At 43.0% G+C, this 26,138-nt stretch overlaps 2 protein-coding genes across 9 annotated transcripts in view; one reads left to right on the forward strand and one right to left on the reverse strand.

The window, feature by feature from the left end:
* Nucleotides 1-13,789, forward strand: part of pde5ab (phosphodiesterase 5A, cGMP-specific, b) — an 88,166-nt gene extending 74,377 nt beyond the window's left edge. For 3 of the 8 annotated variants that reach the window (XM_084545985.1, XM_084545986.1, XM_084545989.1), the window contains 6 exons: nt 2,727-2,827; nt 4,420-4,497; nt 6,170-6,233; nt 12,151-12,225; nt 13,025-13,108; nt 13,226-13,459. In XM_084545985.1, coding sequence (XP_084402111.1) covers nt 2,727-2,827; nt 4,420-4,497; nt 6,170-6,233; nt 12,151-12,225; nt 13,025-13,108; nt 13,226-13,345 — 522 coding nt within the window. In that variant the 3' untranslated portion in view covers nt 13,346-13,459. Of the gene's footprint in view, nt 1-2,726; nt 2,828-4,419; nt 4,498-6,169; nt 6,234-12,150; nt 12,226-13,024 lie in introns of all 8 variants that reach the window. The other 5 variants (XM_084545982.1, XM_084545984.1, XM_084545983.1 and 2 more) reach the window with 2 other exon arrangements.
* Nucleotides 13,790-17,498: 3,709 nt separating this feature from the next.
* mad2l1 (MAD2 mitotic arrest deficient-like 1 (yeast)) lies at nt 17,499-20,910 on the reverse strand. The gene is made up of 5 exons (XM_084546058.1): nt 20,777-20,910; nt 20,055-20,201; nt 18,814-18,934; nt 18,084-18,187; nt 17,499-17,988 (listed from the first exon to the last, which is right to left on the reverse strand). The coding sequence occupies exons 1-5, from the start codon at nt 20,838-20,840 to the stop codon at nt 17,816-17,818; spliced, it is 609 nt and encodes a 202-aa protein (XP_084402184.1). The 5' UTR covers nt 20,841-20,910; the 3' UTR covers nt 17,499-17,815.
* Between the last annotated feature and the right edge of the window lie 5,228 nt (nt 20,911-26,138).

A 26,138-nucleotide genomic window follows, 5' to 3' on the forward strand; every position in this document is an offset into this window, starting at 1 on the left:
CAATCTCTGTTACATGCAAAGGACGAGCTGCCACCGTCACCGCTAATGTAAGTGTAGGAGCAGGAAGACGGAGGCCCGGATCTGAACTTCATTACAGTTATGCAAAACATGGCATTAGTTGGCATTTCACATCTGCCGCGAATCCCGCGCTCGGCAGCTGAGCGCTTGGCAGGCTCAGTCAAGAGGCTCCATCTCCGTCCTCTCGTGGTGTCCCTGCGTGGCTCCCAGCCAGCCTCAGAAACGATTTCAAAAGTCTGTGCCGTTTACGAGGCTCCACATTGTGCACTACTGTAGCAAGATTTAGATACCCACATCCTGCCCATTTATGTTCCCAGCTCTAATTCGTGGGGTGGTTAGGCTTATTTTTTCTGTTGTGGAAGACAGAATTCCTTTCAGCACTGCCAAAAGATCACAGTAGAAACCGATAATTGAATAACTTCCTATAATGTAATAAAAAAAAAAGTAATAAAAGCTGGTAATGTAATAGCGTGCCCATAATCCAATAAAAACATCGAGCACATAAAGTAATACATTTTTATGTGTAATGTCAAAAGCGTAAGCCCTGGGAGCCACGACGTGACAGCTAATCTAGACTCATTTCCCCTCGAGTTCAGGACCGACATTATCCCTCACTGGCTTCCCACCCGACAACAATCTGACTCACAAAGCCTGGCCGAGCCCAGCAAACAGTGGAACCAGCAATTTCAGTCAAGTAGCTTGAAGAGCTGCCCTAACATTGACCATCTTGTGACAATTCTGCTGGGAAACCTTTGGACCTGGCATTCATTCATGTGGATGTTAGACTTGTACGACCAACCTAGATCAGACCAGGCACCCACACAAGAAAACGGTTTAGGAACAACTCAAAAGAACGTGAAGAACATCACAAGGTCTTGACCTGGCCTGCAAATTCACTACATCCCAAACTCCCAAACCCTCCCCTCAACCCATAGGACCCAAAGGCATTGGGTCCATTCTGCTGCCAGACACAGGACAAGTTCAGAAGGCCCATGCCCATTCTCTGATGGGTCACAACTGTTTTGGAGGCAACAAGGGAGACCTACACCCAATCAGTGTCATAATAATAATTAGAATTTTATGGAAATGATTGCCCAGGGAGCAGTTTGGAACCTAAGAGCTTGCTCAAGGCACCTCAGCCCTAGACATGGGTGGGGTGCAAACCTATGACAGTCCGAGAGCTGCTTCTCCAACAACTACTCCATGGCTTATGCTGCGTTCACATTAGACCCGGGAAAAAACAAATAGACTGCAAGTTATTTTTGATAGAGGCAAGCAGTGTGGCGCTTCAAACTGACGGCCGACACTTGTTGGCCCGTGACAGACGCTACAAATCAAATGCACTAGTCAAGCGAGTTTCTGATGGGTAGCAGACAACCCACAGATGTTCCTAATTAAAGCTTCTCTACAAGTCCAGTTGCCTTTCTTTAGCATTTTTTTTGGATAGCTACGCATCAAAGTGTCCTTTTCAACCACACCATGACACGGTAATGCATCAGCCAATCATATGCAGGGTTATTTGACCAGTTCGTTTTTAAACAGATGATCACATAATGTCAATGAGCCCTTGGAACACCTGGCCATGCTTTGCGTTAGGTCGTTGCGCGTAGTGTCAACATAGCATAGCATAAATCCACTATTGCACCTTGCTTTTCTTCTACTTCCTTTGTGTTTGACCGAACCTTTTCCCCGAACAATCCACCAAACACACCAGCTTCTGATTTAATAGGGCTGATTCTGGGAAGTAGTTCCAGAGAGAAACTGCAAATTCTGTGAACACCACAAATGAAATTCCGTTCACTTCCAAGTAGAGACTAATATCTCAACACCTGATCGAAACTTCCTGTAATTTTGTAAATGGATGAACCCGACCTTAAGTGACTTATAACAAAGCATCTCAAGTGTACGCCTTCATATAATTAGTGTTATTGTAAATGCAATCAGGATGAGAGTTCTTCGAAACCTCACGTTTAAACTGGGTCGCAGCACAAATCATTTCCACTTGAGGCTGCCATGCCTCTCTGCATACGATAACGCCGCTCGATGGCATCATTTGAAAGGCCTTAATGCTGTTGCCCGCTTTTTGCAGTTTCCTGGATCCCTCAGTCTTATTTATTACGCCTATTCTGCTCATTTTCCAGCTGCTCGCCTATCGCAGAACTCTCTGATGGCCCAATAAAATACAATGAATTGCAGCCTGCTCTGATCTTTATGGCCTCAAAACAAACTCTAAATACACTCCCCGACTCCACCGCACCACTTAACCCCGCCGCTGCCGGACACACACACACAGAAAGGGCACGCATGCGTCGCTGCTAACCTTGTAAAACGCGCAGCCTGATGAGCATTAATGCGCGGACACTCTCCAGACGACACTCCAGGTGGAAAGGACGCGGGGTGATTATGCAAACACGCATGCACATAACGCTTGAGAACTAGATTTACTTGTGCGATTTATTTACTTTGCCGCCCGAGTGTCGCCGTGGCAACACCTTGGTGGTCTGTCCCTGCGCAAACTGCGGTCAGCACTATTAGCATCTACAGTATCTACTCCTCAGGGAGTTGCTATCTCATCCTGCGTAAACACAAACACATGCAAATTTCCATGCACTGTATCAACTCCGCAGAAGTGTAAATCAAAGATATTAACATGTGGAGCTATTCCTGTACTTTCCTCTCTTCCTTTCTCTCTCTCTCCGTCTCTCCAGGGAAACCAGATCTTGAGCGGCCTCTCCCTGGACGAGTACAGAGCCACTCTGAAGATGATAGAGAGGGCTATTCTGGCCACCGACCTCGCCCTGTACATGAAGTAGGTGCCAGACGTCAAGCCCAGATGGAAGTGTGCGTGCGGAGGGTTAGAGAGGAGGAAGAAGAAAAATGGTGTTTTGACTGAAGCCGCCAGCATTCAAAAGTGTTTTTAATTACACTACTGGCGCAGCAAAGCTAACAGCTTGTCCAAACAATGTACGGTGTCAGTTTTATGTTCCCTTTGGATTTTTCTACATTTCTGAAAGTCCTGAAAGTAGATAAACCAATCAAACAATTCATTCATTCATCGTCTGTAACCGCTTGTCCTGTCATCGAGCGAGAGGCGGGGTATACCCTGAACTGGTTGCCAGTCTATCGCAGGGCTAACACAGGAAGACAAACAACCATTCACACTCACATCCACGACTAATTTAGAATCACCAATTAACTTAACAAGCATGTCTCTGGACGGTGGGAGGAAGCCGGAGTACCCGGAGAGAACCCATGCAAACTCCACACAGAGAAGCCCCAGTCGGCCGGTCGAACCCAAGACCTTCTTGCTGCAAGGCATCAACACTGACCACTACAACACTGTGCCACCCAATGAAACCAATGAAACAGAAATCTTATACTTGTGTATTTGTTTATTCAGGAAAATTAGCTAATATTACATATCTGTGAGTTGCAAAAGTAAGTGCACAACTAGGATTACAAGCTAATTTCAAAGCCACGGACAAAGAAGCTTTGTGAAGATCTCTGAAAAAGAGTTTGTTAGTTGGAAAATGCTACAAAACCTAAAAAGTTTGGAATCCAGACAGATTGTGAACAAACAGTGGCGTGGTCAACCAACGGAGATCAAACCAAAACCAAGACTTTGGTAATCGTCCGAAAGGTCACAAAGGAACCCAGGGTAACTTCTAAGCAGCTAAAGGCCTTTCTCACATTGGTCCATTTTCGTGAATCCACCATCAGGAGAACACTGAACAACCGTGTTGTGCATGGCGGAGATCTCCGTCCGCAGTTTGCCAAACATCACATGGACAAACCAGAAGGCTGTTGGGGAAATGTTTCGTGGACAGATGAGACCAACGCAGAATTATGTGGTTTAAATATGTGTCAAGGTGTCAAGTTTGGAGACGAAAAAGGCACCGCAACCCGTTATTGTGGTGTGGTCACGCCACATGCTTGACCCAAAACAAGGGTTCACATACTTTTGGAACTCAGAGATATGTGCAAATGATACTTTACCTTGAATAAGTAAACACACAAGTATAATATTTCTGGTTCATGTGTTTGGAAAATCCTGAAGGGCACAAATACGTCTAAGCACCACCGTATGGAACACATTTATTATATATTTATATATATATATATATATATATATATATATATATATATATATATATTCTTTGAGTGTATCCATGGCCATATTTTCATGGATACATACATTTCATAAACAGGGATGAAATGTTTTTCAGACTAATGGCAGGTATCTATACTTTCTTCTTTCACTTCTTTCCATTCATCTTCCTCAGTGATTTAAGCTCTTATCTCATCTCTCTTTTAGTCTAGACGGTGGGTGGTTGGGGGGCTAAGTGGGTTACATATGAGGATAATTACCCGCTGGGTCACTGTGTGTGTGTGTGTTGTCAGGAGGCGAGGGGAGTTCTTTGAGCTCACCAAGAACAGCCAGTTTGTCTGGGAGGACGAACATCACAGAGACTTACTGAGGTGAGTAATGGATCTCTAACACACTTGTGCCATCACACTGTAGCATGTCAGCTACTGGAGATCTGCTTTCATTTTAAAGAAATGCTTCAACATTTTGGGACCCTTGCGGAGTCAGGACATGATTAGGATAACACCTGGAATTACGGGGAACCAAACATGTAAATATTAATATTTACCCCGATTAGGTATAACATTATGACCACCTTCCTAATATTGTGTAGGTCTCCCTTGTGCCTCCAAAACAGTTGCGACTCATCAGAGAATGAACATGGGCCTTCTGAGGGTGTCCTGTGGTGTCTGGCAACAGAATGTTGTTAGTGGGGGGGCCTTTGAGGGGAGGGGCCTCTGTGGATTATCCCACAGATACTTGATCAGTTTGAGATCTAGTGAATTTGGAGGCCAGGTCAAAACCTTGTGCTGTTCTTCATGTTTTTTCTTGAGCTGCATCCAGCTGAGGATGGCTGCTGCCATCAAGGAGTGTTATTGCTATGGGGTGGGGGTGCCTGGCCTGGTCTAGGTGGGTGCTACATGTTTAAGTAACATCCACACCAATGAATGCCAGGTCCAAAAGTTTCCCAGCAGAACATTGAACTGTCACAAGATGGTCAGTGCCTGCAATGCCAGTTGCCAGATATGGCAGGTTTAGGTTGTCAACTTGACTAGGAGCATTTACATTGACTTGAGCATATCGCTAGTGGACAGGCTTTGGAAGTACCCTTGTAAACCTAATATTTCTGAAATCTGGAAAACCCTTTCCTAAAAGAAAGGATTTGGATCCAGGTTTCCATATTTCTATACTTTCACGAGCCAGTTTATTAGGTACACTAGTGAAAACGAATGCATTCAAATACATCAGTCCTGCACTACATCCTCCTTAATGACTGTTTTAATGTTCATTTCATGTTGAAACAGTGTCAGCAATTGGATTGAATTCAACACTAAAGTCCTTATTTTGGGGGTCAAAGGAGTTGCCAAACATGTGCCGTCGGGTACAACACAGCACAACAAACCACAGCCTCCACAATGAAAACACAGCTGAATCAACAGCTCCCTCAGTTATTTGAAAAAAATAAAAAAAATGCTCAAAACCATAACCTTCACAAAGCTATTGTGTTGTATTTTATTGTATTGCAGGACAGTCATATCAGAATGCATTTGTTTTTGCGAGTGTGCCAGTGAGTTTATATTGATATTTATAGTTCCTGTAACAAAAAGTTGTCTGGTGATTGGTGCGATCTGTAATCTTGTTTCTACAGTTTACTTCTCCCCCGTTGATGACGTGTCCTTGATCGCGGTTATTCTAGATAGAACCAATGTGTCGAGAATTATTAAGAGAACCTGTAACCAGTCCTAATTTAGTGGAAGCGACCTAACACTGAGCGCCAGTCATTCAGAGAGCGATGGTGAAATGGGAGCACATTAACAGAGAAACATTCACACTCTGTAGGTGAGGTCTGCACAAAAAGCTGCTAAACCAAGCCCACTCATGTTCTGGACACATCTCCGTTGAAGTGTTCCTTGTAAGACTGTACCGTAGACGCTATGCTATGAAAATGAAAATGATTTTTGAAGTCAGACTAATTTAAGTTCAATTAAACTTTCCAGCACCGCAAATTCACTGACAATGATCTGTGGAGATTAATGCGTATCACTGTGTCCCCCCTCCTTTCAGGTCAATGCTGATGACTGCGTGCGACATCTCGGCCATCACCAAGCCTTGGCCTGTACAAAAAAGGGTAAAAACTTTTATTTTTTTAAACGTCATTCTTTATCTAGCTATGTAGGTTGTGCTGCATTTGTGTCCTTCCCTGGCATACAGCTCCCTTGATCCGCCATTATTTATGGCTTGGTCCCTGTAGGGGTCATAACAACTTGTTTTCCTCCTTCCCCATAAGCCATAGGATGCCATTCATCCTCATATACCATTAAAAATAACTTCCAACTGCGAGGCAATCAGTGGCAGTACCAGTATGATACCTTTAATTAGACACAGTGGAACAATATTCTGAGACTACTGTCAGGCACTGGGCACATACAAGAGCCAAGTGGTTGAAAATCACTATTTTAGATGCTTTGCTTGAATAAAAGTGAAACTGCCATAATATAAGAGTATTTAAATTCCTGTTTAAGTTAATTGGGGAATATTGTCAGCTAAAGTCAAAAGCAGAAGTACTTGTATCACTGCAACCGACTGCATCAGTAAGCAGCACTTGAGTATTGTAGTTGCTGAGAAGAATCTGGTCAATTAAAGGGGTAAGAAAGAAGTTTGCCAGACATCTATAGACATCTACAGGCTGCTCCTCATCTCCGCTGCCTCTTCGCTGCAATTGTAATGTACCCATCACTACAAATAAATAAGGCGTAGGTCCCGGAGAGCAAATTAAGGGGTTAGGTGCTTGCTTAAGGCACCTACGCCATGGATGGAGAGAAGGCAAACCTGTGACTCTTTGGTCCTAAGTTGCTAACTATGCCACAACTTGAACCTACAACCCTAAGTTTAAAGGCTCATTTAAGGTACTGCGGGACATATACGCTGTGGCCTGCGCACGTAGCCTACGCCATTTATATTTGTGCGCTTGTCAGTCTGGCTCGCTCTGTAAAAATGCTAGTTGGCGCTGTGTCTTCTTTGCCAGTCGGGTTAATTTTTTTTCGACTTCCTGCTTCACTTTCAACAACGGCGACGGAAACTTTCGTCAAAATTTCGCTGAAGATGAGTCTGGATGAGTTCCATCTTTATTGATCAAAAACAATAAGTTTGAAAATCGCAGAGATGGACAATCAGCCGGAAACACTAAAGCGGAAATGTGCAACTACCAAGCGGAGCAATCACAGCTCTTGTGGTTTGCGTCAACCTGACGCGTAGTTACATTTCTGGGGAGGTGCACGTCAGGCTACGGCGTTAAGGTCTGTGTAGGGTCTGGGCTGACGCTACAGTTACGGCATCAAATTGACGCAGAAGCCTAAACCACCTAGATCTCATGCGTTACCCAGTGAGCTAGCCAGGCTGCAGACCTCCGTTTCAACCAACCGCTCAGAGTTTGATTTGTAAGCATCAGGGTAGAGAAATGTGTGTAAGAAGAAAAGATTAAATGTCTGGTTCTGCTGCATGGGTTGCATTGTGAGTGTCAGGGTCGGCCCAAGGGTCTAGAAGATTTATTTTTTTCTATGGCCCCAACACACTCCAGCAAAGCACACATAAAAGAGATTTCAAAAGGATCTCTTTAAAATTGCATTGAAAGCATCCGTTTCAATTCACAGTGGACCACATGTGTCCTTGAGCAAGACAATGAACCCCAAGCTGCTCCCAGTGCGTTTGAATGTGTGTGTGCTTGTGTGAATCAATAGGCAAATGAGAGATAGAGAAGAAGCTATGTGAATACAATTTACCACAGTGCATTTATTTGTCATTTAATTTCATCACCATAAAGAACACACTAATGTGCAGTTTATACTTCTGCGTCAATTTGATGCTAAGTCCAGACCCCCCTTAGACCCTAACACCGCAGCCTGACGTGCACCTCCAGAAATGTAACTACACGTCACGGCGACGTAGACTGCAAGAGCTGTGATTGGTCAGCTTGGTAGTAGCGTGTTTCCGCTTTTTTCCAGCTGCTTCTCCATCTATGCAATTTTCAAGTTGATTGTTTTGGATCAATAAAGATGGAACGCATCAAGGAAAGGTTAACTGAGAAGGTTCAGAGACTCCTCTCCGTATGACTCGTCTTCGTAGAAATTTCGACAAACGTTTCAGTCGCCATTGTTTAATCCGACTGCTTCTCCATCTCTGCAATTTTCAAATTCATTGTTTTTGATCAATAAAGGTGGAACACATTGAGGAAAGGTTACCTGAGGAGGTTCAGAGATACAAACACTTGTAGGACATGTCTTCGGCAAAATTTTGACGAAAGTTTTAGTCGCCATTATTGAAAGTGAAGCAGGAAGTAGAAACAAAAATTAACCCGACTGGCAAAATAAGACATAGAGCGAACTAGCGTTTGGGTGGTGTTTTTACAGAGCGAGCCAGACTGACGAGGTACAAGTATAAATGGCTCGCACAGGCATAGATGACGTACGTGGGTTACGTACATAGGTTACGTACGTAGGTTATCACCTCTACGTTCCGCAGAGATATAAACCGCACTTAAGAATGAACTAAAAAGTTAACTTTTTCATAAGGTCATAATCAGTACCTGTAGCAACGTCATAGCACTACATTTTGCACAGTCTGAGAAAATTATAAACTAAAAATTGTAGTGTTTTCGAGCATCAACACAACATTATAAAACATAATACTCAACCATATTGAATTTTTCAGCGGTGTCGCATCAAGTTTTGTTAATGAGAAGCACTTGCTGCGAGGCCTCTGATTGGGATGTGGCAATAAAAAGTTTATGCCCGCAGTCCCTCTTTCATCTTCTATTCCCCAATTTCTCACTCTGTTTATTTCCAAACTCTCCCTCCTTCCTCTTCGCTCGCTCTCGTTTGTTTCGCCGTTGCCCCTCCCCCCCAACCTCCCGCTGATTCATCTCCCCGCTGACCTTCGTTAGTCTGCTCCTCATTAGAAATCCCGGGCGCAGGGGTAGCTTCAGACGGGGACGCATTCTGCATGTGCATGTACGTGGGTGCTCATTAATAAAAGCAGCTGTGCCCCCTGTCCTCAGATGACACGTCTAAAATAACACTCGGGGCGGAAAACATGCACGCATGCTAATTTATTCTCACGTACATGAACAATTGCTGGCTCCTCATTAACAAATTGTGCTTGTCATTTTGCAATACGAAAGGAAAAAACGATTCCCTTTGTCTTCTTGTCTTCTGCAAAGACGCACGTTTAGCTATACTCAACTATAGACAACGTACTTTTCGGGGGTTTGTGCTGAACTAATCAATATTCTTAATATGTGTATTGACCAAATGACTACCTCTAATGTGAACAACTATAGAACACAGTTTACTCTGAAGGACTCTAAAACCTATGCTGGCCTCTTGGTCCAACCCAGTCATTACACCTTTCTTTGTCAGGCTTTTCTCCAAACAAGGCTGCCAATATCGGCAAAGCCACTATGGACATGAACAATTGCTGGCTCCTCATTAACAAATTGTGTTATTCCCTTTGTCTTCTGCAAGGATGCACTAATTATAGACAACTAATTTATCAGGGGTTGTGCATTTAGATGCCTTAATGGTGTACAATTGACCAAATCAATGTCTTAAGTTGCCAGTTCAACTGAAAATGCATGCTAACACATTAGCGTAGGAAAGAGTGGGTGGAGAAGGATGGTTAAAGCTGCACTAATCAATATTTTCAATATATAAACTGTTCAAACGAGCACTTCTAATGTGAACAATTGATGCTGCAATTTATATTGTCTACCTTGTCTCATGTTGAGAGACAACCCTACACTGTCCTCTTGGTCCAACACCTTTCTCTATCAGGCTTTTTTCGAAACGAGGCTGCCAGTATCAGCCACGCCACTATTTAATTTAATTTAATTTAGTTTATTTGATAGGGACAATGCAGGTTAACATAGTAACACTTCCACTCGTTACAAACAAGTCAATGTGACTGATGTTCTGCATACAGAGATTATAGCTAATGCTAGTTTCCAACTCCCGTCCCTAGTTAGGCTTTTAAAAGAAAAAAGAAAGCACGACACGAACAATTGCTGGCTCCTCATTAACAAACTGTGTTTCTCATTTCCCGGTATAAAAGGGAGAAATCTTCTGCAAAGACGTACTTTTTAATTTTAGCTATCGTCAACTATAGACAGCTAACTTTTCAGGGGGTTGTCTATTTGGATGCTTTTACTGTGTGAAATTGACTAAATCAACGTCTTATTGCAATGGCATGCTAACACATTAGCATAGCAAAGGGTTAGGGATAAGCTGCAGGCCTTTCTTGAAACAAGTCTGGTATGAGCAACACCACTATGGACACTATGATTTTACATGACTGTGTCCAGGATTAATTGCATATCTGTACAAATTACTCAGGTTTATTTGTTGTTGTTGCTGGTTTCATTGTAAATTTTGTTTTAAAGATGCATGTCACACTTTCAAAATTTTACCCGTAATCACTATACCGTGAATGTATTTTATTTACAAAAGTAATTTCTGACTTCTGACAACATGAGACTACTACTACAACCAGATTAGGGTGTAACTTAGATGATGAATAAACCAAACCCAAACAGATGATGAATGTACAGTGCCACCTAAAGGTTTTTGGGGCCTTCAGAATTTTCTACATTTCTTCCAGAGAATGACTCAAAACATCAGAGGATCCTGTCTGTGGACAAAGAGAACCCCAATCAAAGAAATAAAAATAGAAATATTATATTTGTGCATTTATTTATTCAAGAAAATAAATAATTTCTACAAATCTGTGAGTTGCCAAAAGTAAATGAACATTCTTTAGTATGACCCAACTGAACTGCTCCTCAGAAAGCTCCTGACAAATCTCTGTTTTTTAAAATAGGGCACAGAGCGACTCCCATTACATTGATTTGACACTTACTTTTGCAATTCTCTGATACGTACTATTGGCTCATTTTTCCCCAAATAAACAATTTCACAAGTATAGTTTGGTTTCATTACTTTGATTTGGTTTCTCTTTGTCTACTTTCAGGACTTGGGTAATAATCCGCTGATGTTTTAAGTAATTTCTATGCAAAAAAAATGTAGAAACTCCTGAAGGGTACAAAAACCTTTAAGCAGCTCCGTATATGGCACGTACGCCATCGTCCTCCAAAACCAACATTCTGAAATACTTTCATAAAATTCAGTGGTAGGTCTTTGTTGCTGTTGTTGGAAGTGTAATGACCATACTGCAGTTTTTCCTGACTTGGCGCTAACTGCCTCTGCTGTGTAATAAGACCTTTGTTGTTTTGGCTCGTGTGGGATTAAGTAAATAAAGACAAAGTCACTTAGCCTCAGCAGTTAACGTCTGCCTCATGCGTACTGTTGGTTTTTGTCAGCTATAATAAGCTCACTCTCTCTGGCTGCCTCTCCCTGCAGCTCCACTCTACTGGGTCTTGATTACTGACTCAATCAAGACCTTCAGTTGGCTTCATCACACACATGCACACAGGGATGGTGATTGGAGCCTGGGGCTGTAGTCAGATCTTATTTACCTACTGCAAACAGACAGAGACCATTAACTTATTGTGTCTCTTTTCGTATTCATACCTCTTTTTGTTTCTCCCCGTGTTAGTTTTTCTGATTTCTTTCTTTTCCATCCAGCTGCCACATGCGCCCTTCGCATATTCTCAGTCTATCTTGTTTTAAATATTCAGTTTTGACGGTGTCGAGTCTGGGATTTCCAAACATTCCTCACAGAATCAACCTTCTAGGATGTTCATTAGCATGCCTCTGCTGAAATCCAAACTAGCAAAAATATGCCAGAGCTCCCAAGCTTAATTATAAAGTTAAATAGAGCCATGTGATCTGCACAGCTCAGTTGGCATGAGAGTCAGAGTCAAGTCCACATCAGGAAATTGTAAAAGATTACTTTGAAATATATCGGTGCTGTCCTCAGTCACTCGTGTAGAATGTGTTATCTTTTTTTGTCATTTTAGTTTTTCTTGAACTAAAAACTCTGTCCGTGTTTGGTTTGAGATTACAACTCACCGGCCTCCCTTCCTTCTAACGCAGATTGCTGAGCTGGTGGCCACGGAGTTCTTTGAGCAGGGCGATAAGGAGAGGCGAGAGTTGAACATTGAGCCGATTGTGAGTACTTTGTATCACTCCAGGTTTTACTTCGCATGATACACGAGAAACCCTCTTCTTATAACATAATCTGATGGTGTCCCACAGGGATCTGTTTTGGGTCCTCTAGTTTGTAATGTTAATGTGGTTCTGCTTCAAATCAAATGACGCTTTTAGACTCTAAATTCAGATATTTGCTCATTTCGAGGGTTCCTAAAAATTCTTCCATCACACCATCAAAACAATCTGAATATTCACAATGTTAAACTGAGTACCTTTGATCATTTAAAAATTTGTATTTGGTCAAAACAGCTAAACTTAATTTTTTCTTTATTGCTTATATGTGTTCTAGCTCCAAAGCTCTAAATAATCTAAAACTCTTTCTGGAAGAATCACAGCATTGGATATTGCTAAACCAAAGCAGGGAACTGTTTGGTAAACACTGACTTGTGACAGAGACAAATCTTAGGAGGTTGTCTGGTGTTTTGGAAAAAGTTCTTTATGTCTGGCGATTTTGCATTTCAGACTTTGACTTGTCAAAATGGGCCCCCCTCAATGAGCTGCACTGTCTCATTGACATCCAAACCAATATGCCTGATCATTTCGTCCTCCTAGAGAATAAGAGGGCAAACTTTTTGTTGACCATTTAAGCTTTACTAATCAACCTTCAAAGGCCCAATCTGAACCTGGAAAGAACCTGTAGGTTGTGGCAAAGTTTGGGGTTTCTCTTGGATTTGTGTCCGTTGAGAGCTTCAAACTATTAATTTAGTACTCATCTTATGTAGTTTACATGTCATGTTTCTCATTTGTTTCACTTTAGGACCTGATGAATCGGGAGAAAAGAGATAAAATACCCAGCATGCAGGTGTCCTTCATAGATGCCATCTGTATACAGTTATATGAGGTAATCCTTCCACTGCGGTTTCTGTCTCTCTTTCAACCAGTGTACCTGATGAATAACTGGAAAAACGACCCGTTGCAATATTCCCCACTTACTGAAATGTCTTTGTTGCTGTCGCAGACTTTGACTGGCATGTCGGAGTATTGCTCACCGTTGCTGGAAGGATGTCAAATAAACCGGCAGCACTGGAAGCGCTTGGCCGAGGAATGCGAGAAGGGGTCGGTCAACGGCTTGGTCTGATCCCAACGCCGGTTCGGCATTCGACCAACACAAAGCCCTTTGCTTCTCCCTGTTTTAGTCGGTTTTCACAAAATTTCATGAACTTGGCATGATACCCACAACGGACAAATAACACGTTGTGTGTGCACTGAAAGTGACCCAGAAAAACCACAAAAAGATAGTGGTGGTCTGAAAGTGAAAGGGCAGATATAACTGACTTTAGCTCAAAGCAGGTTCAAGTCCCACAGTGAGGTTACATAGGTTTGTTTAATAATTAAGTACTCGCCTGACATGGGATTTGCTCAGATCTGAAAATGCAGCCATGTTCAAATTGAGCTAAATGTATTGCAATGTTAACATGCTAACGTCTGGGGCACAATAGTATGGCATGGCATCATGCTTACCTTGTTTATCTTATTTGAGCATGATTCCATTTGCTAAGTAGCACGGAACACATGCTGATGATTGGAATACCATTGCTATTGCAAACATTTGGTTGTTGACCAAAGAATTTGCCGCAGAAAACCTAAAGGCATCACTGAAGTCATTAGGGTTCATCCTCTGACTCTGGAGACCATGAATGTACACATTTCATGGCAGGTCATAGACCTTGAGATAGTTCAGTCCAGACCTAGGAGGTGGCCTGACTGCCCCTTATAGCCTTGATAGACTTTGATGTAGCAAGTTCGCCATCTTCCCAGGTCTCAATCGTTTCAGTCAGTACGTATCATGACAGAAACATAGCTAAATTGACCAATATACAGCCTTAATCTACGCTGTTAGCTTAATTTAACTCTACTACAAACCGAAAAGGAAGGAAGGACGTGTTGTGTTATGAAATCCTTGTTTCTGAGGTCATGCTCGCTTCGTCAGATTTTGCGAGACCCGTCTTCCCCCCGTCACCGCTCTTTCCTGTCACTCACCAGAGGTAGTAACAGAGTCAGCACTAAGCTATATTTATTACCATAGACATTTTTATTTTTGCACAGAGTGGCTTTCATGTTGAAGTCTCACCCACGCTATCTGTCACGGGTAGCGGACTTTAGGGCAACACTGAATGGGTAGACGTAGGTCGTTAGAGATCAGCACCATTCCCGTGAGATCAAGATATTGTACTTACTATATACTTTAACCTAATAATCTGATACGTTTGTTAAATGTCTTTGTTCACGGGCACACAACCTTCATGGGTTTGAGGCTTTCATACATTTCACTCATTGTCTTAACTATTGCATATTTATTTTTGTTTTATATATTTATTAGAGTTTCTATATTGTAAGGTCATCCTCGTCAAGAGCACACAATTCTTTATATAGGAAATGTAGTTTTCATACTTCCCATCTCTGTTTTTCTTTTCTTTTTTTCGAAGGACCTTTTGTTAGGAATGACTCTTTTAGATGACATCTGGAAATGTACTGTATTGTGTTATCTGGAAATTAGAGGATTATTTTTTTTTTCTTCTTTCTCACAATGTAAAAAGAGCCAAAGACTAGACCTGCAGTTTCAAAAGGGGGAAATGGGTCTAGATGTTTCCACTGCCTTGTTGTGATAAAATAGGACCAATTCACCAATTAAAAGACAAAAATATTTTCATTTATCAACATCTCTCTGCATCCATTAATGCCTCTCCTTGACTAATGGCTGTTTATATAGAGTGACAGAGTAATGCTTCTGTTTAATCGTTGATATCCTGAGTAGACAGTGTTGTGATTTGCTCATTTAACGTCAAACTAATAGACCAAACTCTCAAAGCCAGCCAAGATGCGATGTACACCAGTGTGGGCGTAATCTAGCTCAGATAGTTTCTATTTCTGTAAAAATCTGACTTGAAAGGTAAAGGTTTCATTTTCTCCATGTGCCTCCAAAACAGTTGTGCCTGCTTCCGTTGAAAAGAACTTGTAGCCTGTTGCTTTTCCCTGGGTCTATTGTGTACACAGCATAAGCCATGGAGTAGTTGTTAGAGAAGCAGCTTTGGGACTGTGAGGTCATAGGTTTGCATAAGTTTGAGGTGCCTTAAGCAAGCTTAGGCTCCAAATTTCTCCCAGGGTGCAGAAAGAAAATTCCTAATGCCTATACACCAATCAGACATAACATCATGACCGCCTTCCTAATATCGTGTAGGTCTCCATTGTGCCTCCAAACCAGTTGTGACTCGTCAGAGAATGGACACGGGCCTTCTGCTGGGGATGGTTGCTGCCATCAAGGAGTATCATTGCTATGGGGTGGGGGTGTCTGGTCTGGTCTAGGTGGGTGCTACATGTCTAAGTAATATCCACATGAATGAATGCCAGGTCCAAAAGTTTCCCAGCTGAACATTGAACTGTCACAAGATGGTCAATGTCATTTACTTCTCCTGTTGGTGGCCGTAATGTTATGCCTGATTGGTGTATGCTGGACACGTTATTCAAATTAGACTCCAAGCATAAAAAAAACGTACTGACACGCAACCAAAACAAGTTATTAACCTTCCCCATGGACATTTAATCCTGCATCTCATTACCATTGGTGGTAAACAACAAACAGTAACTTTTAAAGGTCACCCCTACTCAGTACTGCGTTTAGCATCAGTTGCAGATGTTGTGGTGTTTAAATTTCTGGAGCACCAAAACATACCTTTAACTACCAAAGCACCTGTCAACACAAGTCTGATATACAAGAAACTGTGACCTTCTTATGGACTTCATAACCCACCAAGAATGCCATACATTTGTCACAGTGACCCAATGTTTTCAGGGACTGTTTTGGGGAGTTGTCCTGATGTCCATCATAATATTCAGTCTACACTTGGGTCATCTACTGGCAATACGTTGATTGACGCTCAGCTAAAAAGCACCCAGCCATTAAACAATGTCCCCCTGTGTCAGTTTGGACTAAATAAAAGGTGAGTGGTGAGTGCAGGTGTTTGATCTCTTTTTGGGCTTAGAGTCTGAATTTGCTGTAACCACGTCAGTCTGATCCAGCAAATGTTCCTAACATACAAGACGAAAACCTGAGTGCCCACTAAAAACAAATGGGTAAAGGCCAATTAAACAAACGTCTGTCTACACTTCCTGCTTTTGTAAAATATATATAAAAGGCCTTTACAAATAATTCAGATGGAACTATAAGTGGTAGAGCTATCACTTCTTGGAAGAGCTTGACATGTGCACATTACTATTGGGTATTAGTACAATTTCTGTAGCCAATTCGAGGTTTTCTGTACTCTCAAATGTTTTTTTAATGCATTGCTTCAAAGAAATATTGATATTACCTAGAGCTAGTCTGATTCGGACAGAATTACAACTTAGAATCAGTAAATACCCGATGAAAGATTTATTAAACAAGATGATATCCTCAAGAGTATTTGTACTTTGCCCACTCTGGTACTCTGGAGCCCGGAGCAGGTATGATAGTCGGATACCGTAACCTGTTAACCTTTGATTAGGGGTCGCAAACTAAAAAAAGGCATTTTGAATCACGGCAAAACAGATCAGTGCAGCAGCCGCCTTCGCAACACGTCTTACAGGGAAATAATGAACCGACCATCCCAGACCATCCTGAGAATCTGGTCCGTGGTAAGATCATTATGAGGACATGACCACCTCCTTTAAAATATACATCTAGAATGTTTTATGATTAAAAAAAATATTACTTTTCATTAATTTAGATCAAATCTATAGTACGGTGCCCGGTGCCATTTTCAAAGAGCAACATGCTCATCTTAACCGAAGCACTTTTGTAGATGCTCAGTGGTTATGTTTTGTACTTTGTCTCCAGGACTGTAATATATGTCCCCGTAGCCTAACCCGTGTGCTTTGTTCAAACATCTATTATCCTCACAGCTCAGATCTCTGGGTTGACTCAGATTTTTTGTTGTACTGAACAAGAATGAGAGATTTATTTTTTTTTTAGATTATACTTGTTAGTATCTCATGCAGGTGACAATGTAATATGCTGATATGGTACCGCTACGATTTTTACATCTTCATCTGTTGACACCACTGATCACTGTGAGCTGAGTAAATGGTATGTCCTATTAAAGAATAATGCCTATTTTTAATGTCCTCTGAGTATTGTTCTATTATTTGTGTGTGTGCTACTGCGCAGGTTTGTGCTGCGCTGCCACCTTGTGGTCAAACGTAGTAAATTCACAACAGGAAACTTTCAGGAATAAAGCAAAAAAAAGACATTTATGACATTTGTTTTTTTAAAAGTTGAACATATAAACCACTATCTTCTAAAACAGAGGTTGACAACTTGAAAGAAAGGGAAAGCACTAAAGGAACAGACAAATACTGCTTAGGAGAAATATTTACATCAGTGTAGAGCAGGTTGTCTTCACATCCATCCCAGATAAACAAATGGGACAATGCGAAGGTCGTGAAAGGAAAAAAAGGGGTCATCAGACGCAGACTGTGAGGTAGGACAGAGCAATGTAAAACCTACAAGTTTATATACGAGGAGGAGGGGGGGGGGGGGCAGTGGTTGGTTGCTATACACAGCTCGTTTGGTTTAAACAGAGTCGGTCCGCTTGTACGCCACCATGCTGTTCACCTTGTGGATGGAGGTGGTGAAGGAGCGTAGGCGCACCTCCTCCGACTGGTCGATAATCTGCGGCCCAGACTCCTCCCACTTGTCCGGGACCACCAGGTCTTTGTCCGTGTAGATCAGGAGGTCAAACGCACCTGGAAAGGGAGGGGTTTATAAATGATCAGCCCCTAACCCAGAACCAGTTATAGGTTGTCGTTTGAAAGGGAACCGGTAATAACTGTTAACTCACATGGCGTCTCAAGCAGCGGTAGGAAAGTAACTGTGGCTGTTATCTGTCTGATGACGGAGCGGATCTCATCCTGAATGGTCTTAATGGACTTCTCCCTGGGAGCGCTGGGTAGCACAGGAAAAAAAAATATCATTCAACACTCATAGGCCAGCAGGAATGAAAACGGCTCACTGAAGACATACTGTTGTGTCCATATATTTTGGAAACGGGACACTTTTAAACATAAGAGAACTGCTGCACAGGTTCAAATACTGTAGTTTATCATAAACGGTCATAAATCATCTGAACTGAAGAGCGCTCAAGGCTGGGATGTGACCGCCTGTGGCCGTTGTGTCCCACAGTGTTGGTGCTAGTCACGCCCCTTCATGTGTCGACCAACTGAACAGCATATTTCAGCTGAAGCTTGATCCCTACAACAGTTTGCAGCTCTTCCTAGGTTGAATTACTATGCAGACTACTGCCACCTGCTGGTGTGATGTTATTTATTGTCACATGGTGCAGTATGTATGTGCATGCAGACTTTTATTTTAACCTTTATTATACTTTGTATTCAAAGACTAGTGATTTCCTTCTTTCCCTTTGTACTGATGCTACTGGATAAGACACACGCAGTTGTTTGACAGTCTGCCTTCGTCGCTGCCAGTTCTTCAATATAGGTGCGGTGTGTCTGGGTGTTTACAGTCGAGCACTTTTTTAAGGTCCAGGACTGGCAAAGAGTAGAGGAGCTGACCTGCTCTCCTTGGCCGACTTGTCGCACTCGATGTCAAACTGCCATCTCTCCAGCACCTCGTTGGTTTCCAGACACGTGATCACCAACACCAGCTTCTGCACCGTGCACTCAAACAGCCACTCTGCAACGCAGCGAACAGACGCACAGCGGACGGTGTGAAAGGGCGCCCCAAACGCAACGTCGCCCTTCAACTCAACACGCGTTGAGTGTCTCAAGGGACTGAGGGCTAATGCATATAAACAACGATACAGTGGTATACAGTCTGACTCTAATATGTCCGAGCAAACAGCCTAGGGTGCAAAAAAAAAATATAAAACTGCAGTCCAGCGTTAGAGGGTGACAATTTTTCGAGACACCTGCGGGTCACGGTATTCCTGCGGGAGTCCCGCGGTACGGGAGTCAATTTCACTGTTGGTAACGTGATAGAGAAAATAATCAACGGGAGCAGGGCAGGGCGGAGCCGGAGATTAAATTAAAACATGCCGCATGTATAGCCTAAGTGTAGCCTAAATTTCCGAGGCAACCTCAGTGATTTGATCGCGATTAACCAAACTTGCTACAGGGGGGCAAGTTGGGAGTTGGGCAACAGAGCCTGATAACTTTAGACAACATAGGGGGCGGGACGGGATTTGGGAGTCTTTCTCTCAGGATTTTTTCAGTCACGTGATTGGGATACGACGGTCGTATTTTTGTGGGCTCGGGATGGGATGGGAGCGACAATTGGTTCCCGTGTCACCCTCTACCTAGCGTAGACACATCAGTATTGGATGAAATGCAGCAATAACGTGGTTTCAGGTTTCATATTTGGCATTACAGGTTCAAGTCAGTCAAGTTGAATCTTAATCTGTGGTTGATCCTGAGTGATTGAACAGAAAGCAACTTCTTTGTGGTTCTTAAAGGCCTTTCACCTCTCATCCTAAAGATGTTTGTGTGGTTTAGGGTGAGTAACCGGTAATTTATTAGCGTTTATGAAAAACAAAACATTACAACTGTGGGGAAGATTACAATAAACGGAGGATGTTGAAGTGTAGGAAATCCATGAATCTAGATGTAGTTTTTCATTTTTCATATGTTCTGTTACTGTAGGATGGCAGCAAGAAAATAATTTATATATCGTTTCATCCCTAGACTTAAACACAAAAGGTACAGATGTCAAATCGGCCCCAGCCACATAAACGCTTCCTGTTTCAGTTGCCGTCACTTTCTCCTCTCGAAACGCAAGGGAGGAAACTCGAGGCTACCTTTGAGCTGAGTCACCACGTTGGTCAGGTAGTTCTTCAGCTTGGAGTCGGTGGTGAGCTGGAGGCTCATGTCATAGTGGGTGACTCTGGTGAACGTCTCCGGGGGATAGATGCCCCGCTGGTACAGGATGCTGTTGATGCCGAACGCTGAGGAGGGAAAAGATGGATTCAGACGGGGTCAGGTTAAGATGGAAAAGCAGAAACTAGGGAAGAACAGAGCATCGTAAAGTATTATGAGCTACTCTTAGACGGTTTAAGCCCAATTTTAATACAATAAATGTGCAAACTACTTGCAAACTACAGCTGGTGAATTCGGCATTCGTGGCATTTTAATACACAGACAGTGTCAAACGTAAAACATAATTTAAACTGTACACATAACTCTTTCTCCGGTTTACATTTTACGCATGCGCAGTCCGTGGTGGGCGGTGCACTCGACTGCGAACACGTTCTCGCTTAAAAAAGTAATATTTTCGCCCAAACAAATTGAGTTTGAAAGGTTGTGTGCTGTTATAAAATGTTTAGTTTTAATCCTTTAAAATGCCCTCAACGAAATATTTTCTTTCAGTGAAGCACCGGCTTGTCATCGCGTGTGTACTCAAGCTACACAGAGAGAAAGAGATAGAGGCCCAGCAGTAGCATGTTAGCACTGCGCGTCGAGGGGAGTTCAAAAAGGCTAACAAAAGAGGAGAAAAAAACAAAAAACAAACGTAAATACTTACAGAAAAATTCGGCCACAAGCTCGGCGCTTCCTTTGAGGGTAATTCCTTTCAAAGTGCTGGTCATTTTCGCTCCCCTTTTTCGGTCAACTTCTCGACAATGAACCCTCTGTTGTGTTGTCTCTCCGCAAGCTTCCACGACTACCCGCCGTTCAGTTTGAAATTCAGTCAGCTGCGCCGTTGTGCGCATGCGGGAAAGAGTTCGGCGCACAGTTGATGACGTGCGAGGCCGCGTTTAACATTTCGCGACACCAGAGGGCGGAAGAATTCTTTTCTCAGTATTCGGGCACACTTTTTGTTTTGCAGTTTTAGTTTGAACATAAAAAGAACGAAAGAAACAGGAAAGACGAGAACAAAATACAATAAAGGTCCGAATTTGACAAACAATAAAACTGCTAATACAAAGTTAAAAGACTAAATCCTGGACTATAATTTGACAAGATTACACAATGGTAATCATCTACTTCATACTAATTTATTTTATCTTTAATAATAACATTATAACAAAGGAATATGTATTTTTTGTGGGCATGGATGAGGTAATTGACTTAGTATTTATTAAGAGGAGATGAGAACACTTTTGGAGTGGAAGTCATTTAGAGACTCACTTTTATTGCAGGTGCCTCTAGTTTAGGTTTTGCCTCAATCGATAGTTGCTACTTGGCTTCATGCTTCACACTTCTGCACGGCAATCCTGGAGTCCAATCACCTGAATCGCCTTCACCATCTAGTAACACCTCTGCTGCTGCAAAGTGTGCCAGCCGCTGCAGTCGGTCTACAATCCGCAACCCATCCAGGACCTGCACCCCTCCAGGACCCTAAGGTGAGACTGAAAGATGTTTAACTCCAACCACGGGCCATAAACCCTTAGAAACCTTTGGAAAAAAGGCTGCGGCCCGTGAAGAACAGTTTCTTTCCCGGCTGCAGCTGGCCTCGCCGGCGAGGCCCCCAGACTCCCGCCGACACTCTATCCTCCCCACGGACGCTACACATCACACTGTGAGAAGGTGTTATCCTTTTGCACATCTGTGAACCGTCCACGTTCACTAGCCGTTTTATTTATGTGAACATCTGCACATTCTTCAGTCTGCGTTTTTGTATGCTAATTTAAAAAAAAAAAAATAATAATCTAATTTGTATTTCACATTTGATTGCATTTTTTTTCCACATTTTGTTCTTTCACGGCTGATTTATGTGGCTGAACGTTCAATACGCACTATAACCACAGAACGTTTTAAGTTTAAGAAGGCTTAATTGGAAAAAAGCTTTTTTTTTTTAACAAAAGCAGCTGAGCAAAGATCTAAACATAATGGTATCTATAGTGAGGTCAGGCTCGAGGAATGTAAACGCGCATAAACATACTGTCGGGAAGGCGGCTGCTGGTGCCTGACACCAGTAGATTTTGACAATGGATGGTTTAAAAAGGGGGGGTGGGGGGTAATGTAAAGCTCGGCCCAGGAGAAGGACTTTCTGGTGTGTATAAAGGGATTTTCAAGCTCAAATGAGTTGTTCTTTGGAAGCAAATTGGGTTTACAGTATGCTGTATGCACAAACTCAACCCGACTGTAGAGGTGTCCTTTCTACAGAAGAAACCCAGACGAGCTTCAATCTTCAATTCAATTTTACTTATATAGCGTCAATAACAATATAAATCGTCTCAAGATGCTTTACAAAACCCGGCCTGAAACCCCCAGAGCAAGCCTGAAGGCGACGGTGGCAGGAAACGGTTTTCATACCTTTTAAGAGGAAGAAACCTTGAGCAGAACCCGGCTCATATGGAGGGACCCATCTGCCTAAGGCCAGCCAGATAGAGACACTGGCCTCGTTTCCTGAAGATTGGCCTCTACATTGACAAAATTAGGATTAGGATTCAACATGCCAGCTCAGCTGAAAAGCCACCAAAAACGGTCCCATAGCGGGAATGTTGTGGGATGCACCCCCAAAACCACAGACACCAGCCAACGGCAATGTCCCGGCAAATCTCCGACCGTGGGCTAGGTACGCCGCTGCCCCTAAACGAAACTACAAACTCTTTCGTAACTTAAGTTTCCAATGACAGTTTCCAACGGTGGGGGACAAAAAAGGTCCCATTTGACACTTTTAATGAACGACTCAAATCTGCTGCAGTCAGACGTGACACAATGAGTAATCAACACGAAACGCCTGCTTTGAATTACAGACTCTGCGATTACAGCAATTAGTCGCGCATACAGGCTGTAAATGTACAGACATGCAAACAGTAATCTAATGAGTTTACAGAAAGCTGTAGCTGTAAACCCTCTCACCAGCTTCGGCACGGCCTACGACTCTCTCAGAGTGGGCCGTGATCCCATTTCTGCGGCGTGAAACCCGACTGGTGTCAACATAACAGAACTCTGCTCTCCGCCAACAGCTCTACGACCACAGCACCACAATTATGCTTCATAAACAGACACCGCTGGCACCCGGCCCTCTCGAGAATTGGCCTGGCGTTATGAAATATCTTTTCGCTGGTTCGCCGCATATAAAAAAGGGATCAAACCCTCAAGGCGGGCTTCCTTGGAGAACTGAGGAATCTGGCGGCAGCACCACACCAACAGACACTGGGTTTTCAGGAAAGCCAGCGCCAAATATGATGGTGGACCCCGATTTATGCCATGAAGTCATCTTTTTTGATGTCATCCCTTGCTTTTGGACTGCATTTCTGAAGATTTTGGCGTTTTAAGAACTCGCCAACTTTTATTTTTTACCATATTTGGACAAGAGAGAGGAGCAAGAAGTGGATCTGACCGAGAAACTACTACTTCCTACAGCATACCTTGTTTTAGTTCACTCTTAACATAGCTATAAATTTTCAAAAATGAACCTCTTGCCGAGCCTGCATTTTTTTACACATTTTCTGGCTGAAATGAAAGACTGCAGGTCAATTTATTGGTTCGTTAAGATAATCCTTTATTTATTTATCCCACAGCGGGGAGATCACGGTGTACTTTTACAGCTGGCCTGCAGATCTTTACCGGTAAGGTGTAATCCAACCAGCTCCATCAATCAGAAGGCAGCCCGGCCTGTACGCTGCCCTAGAGGTGAACTCCAGGGCAAAAACGAAAAAGTCGACGATGCTGATGGAGTTTTAGTCGTTGATCAAGAAGCTCTGTGCTCCCTCCGTGAATGCTTTCGTAGCCTCATGTGTGCAGACTTGTGCAGTTTTTACGGACTGACGTTTGCTTCATGTGCATGTCTGTCTATCAAACATCCGCGGCGCAGAATGCGATGAAGTGCCGCAGTGTAACAAGGCGTTCGCCACGCATTCCTGTCCCGTAGGTGCCGAGTTTGTCCTACTTGGAAACGAAGGGCGAAGGGCGTGCAGCAGCGCTCAGTCGTCTTGGCCCCGCGCCTCGCGTTCCCTGGCGGTTCGTCTGCAACAGCTGGAGCTCTGCAAATGACTTTTCACATGTCGTTCACACGCAGGCACACACATATTCCTGCATTCTGGCGGATGAACGCGCCAACTGTATTTAGAATTGATTTCTGACCATCTACAGCCTCGAGACAAACTGGTACAACTTTACGTCTCAAGAATTAACCGTCCTCCTCTCTGGCCAGAGTAAAGCTCAACCTCTCAGCGTGTGTATTTACTCCAGGCACCTCAAGTTCATCACTTTGAACCTCTAAAAAGTATTTCCTCGTAAAGTCCCCGGTTGCGTTTGTCTCATAAATACACAGAGTTCCTTCCTTTTACAAGTCAGTTTATACGAAAGCTTGCAGCCCCATTAGAGACTATCTAAACATGCAGGCCTCAGCCATGGACAGATAGCCCCTCCAGAGTAAACAAGGTCTAATTGAGGGTTGGGTGGGATGAGAGCACATGTTACTTAGTCGTTGTCAGGCCACCTGCAACACATCCATGTAGAGTGACTCCTCCCTACGCGTGTACACATCCCTTCAAGGATTGTTAGGGTTCAGAAACGGTCACCACCGAGGGACGGAGTGGGTTTTATTGCTCTCTAAAAAAACAAACAAAAAAACAGTGTGGCAGTCGTAAAGCTGCACAATATGCATCTTTAAATATGAGAAGCCCTGTGTTTCAGCTAAACGGCAGTATGTTTACCACCATGGCTGCCAAGAGATGTGAACTATAAACATTAAGTCAAAACGAGGTTTAAATGTTAATGAGACGGTAAAGAAATGCAAAATCAGATTCACAGTTCAGAAATAAGTTCAAAGTCAGCTACTGTGCATTTGAAAAGGTGAAAACTAAACTATGGCCAATTTAAACACAGATTCCCAAAGCAAGTCAATCTCCATAGACCTCCATGTTAAAATGCCCAACTTTACAGCAGATATAAACATATCAATAGCCAAGTACAAAACATATTATTTCGTCTACTACACCTAGTTTCATCATTCATGAAAACGGCACTGTCACTAGTTTAAATTTGGATTTTAAGGTTCAAAGTTATACATAGTTCAGGGTTCGTCTGCCTTGAGTTAAAGGTGAGTACACAGGTTGCCAGCTGCCCATTTCTGTCCTGAAGCCTGTCTCAGCCCCCCCCACCCCCAAATCCTCCACCTGTTTCCCAGAGTTTTGGCTTTGCAGAGTCAGGCGTTGCCCAGATGAAGCCAGGAACGTGGGAGCTTACCAAAGAAGTCTCCACAACAGCTTTTGCCCCATTTCTGGTGGTTTGGATAATCCTTTATACAGCTCGACATTTTGACTAAAAGAAATCGAGAGGACATTTAAAGAACATTTCAGATTAAGTAAATTGTCAAGACACAAGAATTTCATGGTTTGGGGGCCTCAACGCTCCTACATAGGGTACGACTTCTCAGTGTGCAGTGCGTCATGGGAATCTGCAAAATGCCAACCGCTCTGTAAAGTGTCCTGTGAGAGTTGAGAGTAAAACAAACAAACAAGTACAGTGTATAATCCAATATTTCTTTGTAACTTGTCGAGGTAGAGCAGAGTGTGGTATTAAATAAATGAAAACAAGACTGAGTCTGCTGGAAGTGTGGTCGTGTGTGACTCCTCTTGGACTGTACTAATCAAACTCTGGTTCCAAACTCACAAGATGGCGCTGCCCGTATCCCCGGGAAAATAGCATCAGTTTGGCCAATGCAAGGAAGTGGCAACACATTGTCCATATCTATACAGTCTATGGTCACACAGGTGACAACTACCAGTTTGTAGCTTCAGTTGAGAATCATCTGAAACCAGTTGCTTTTTCGTAGCCTGAAGGTCTTCATATGTTGTCCGTTCAGCATTTACCCGTCTGCTCTTTCTTCCCCACATTTTTCTTCACCCCGTTCTCTCTCAACCCGCAACACAATCCCTCCACTGCAAGATTCCCAGAACAACTCATCCTCAGCCACCGACACTTGACCTCAA

The sequence above is a fragment of the Chelon labrosus genome (genome assembly GCF_963514085.1).
Source record: "Chelon labrosus genome assembly, chromosome: 1".
NCBI lineage: Eukaryota > Metazoa > Chordata > Actinopteri > Mugiliformes > Mugilidae > Chelon > Chelon labrosus.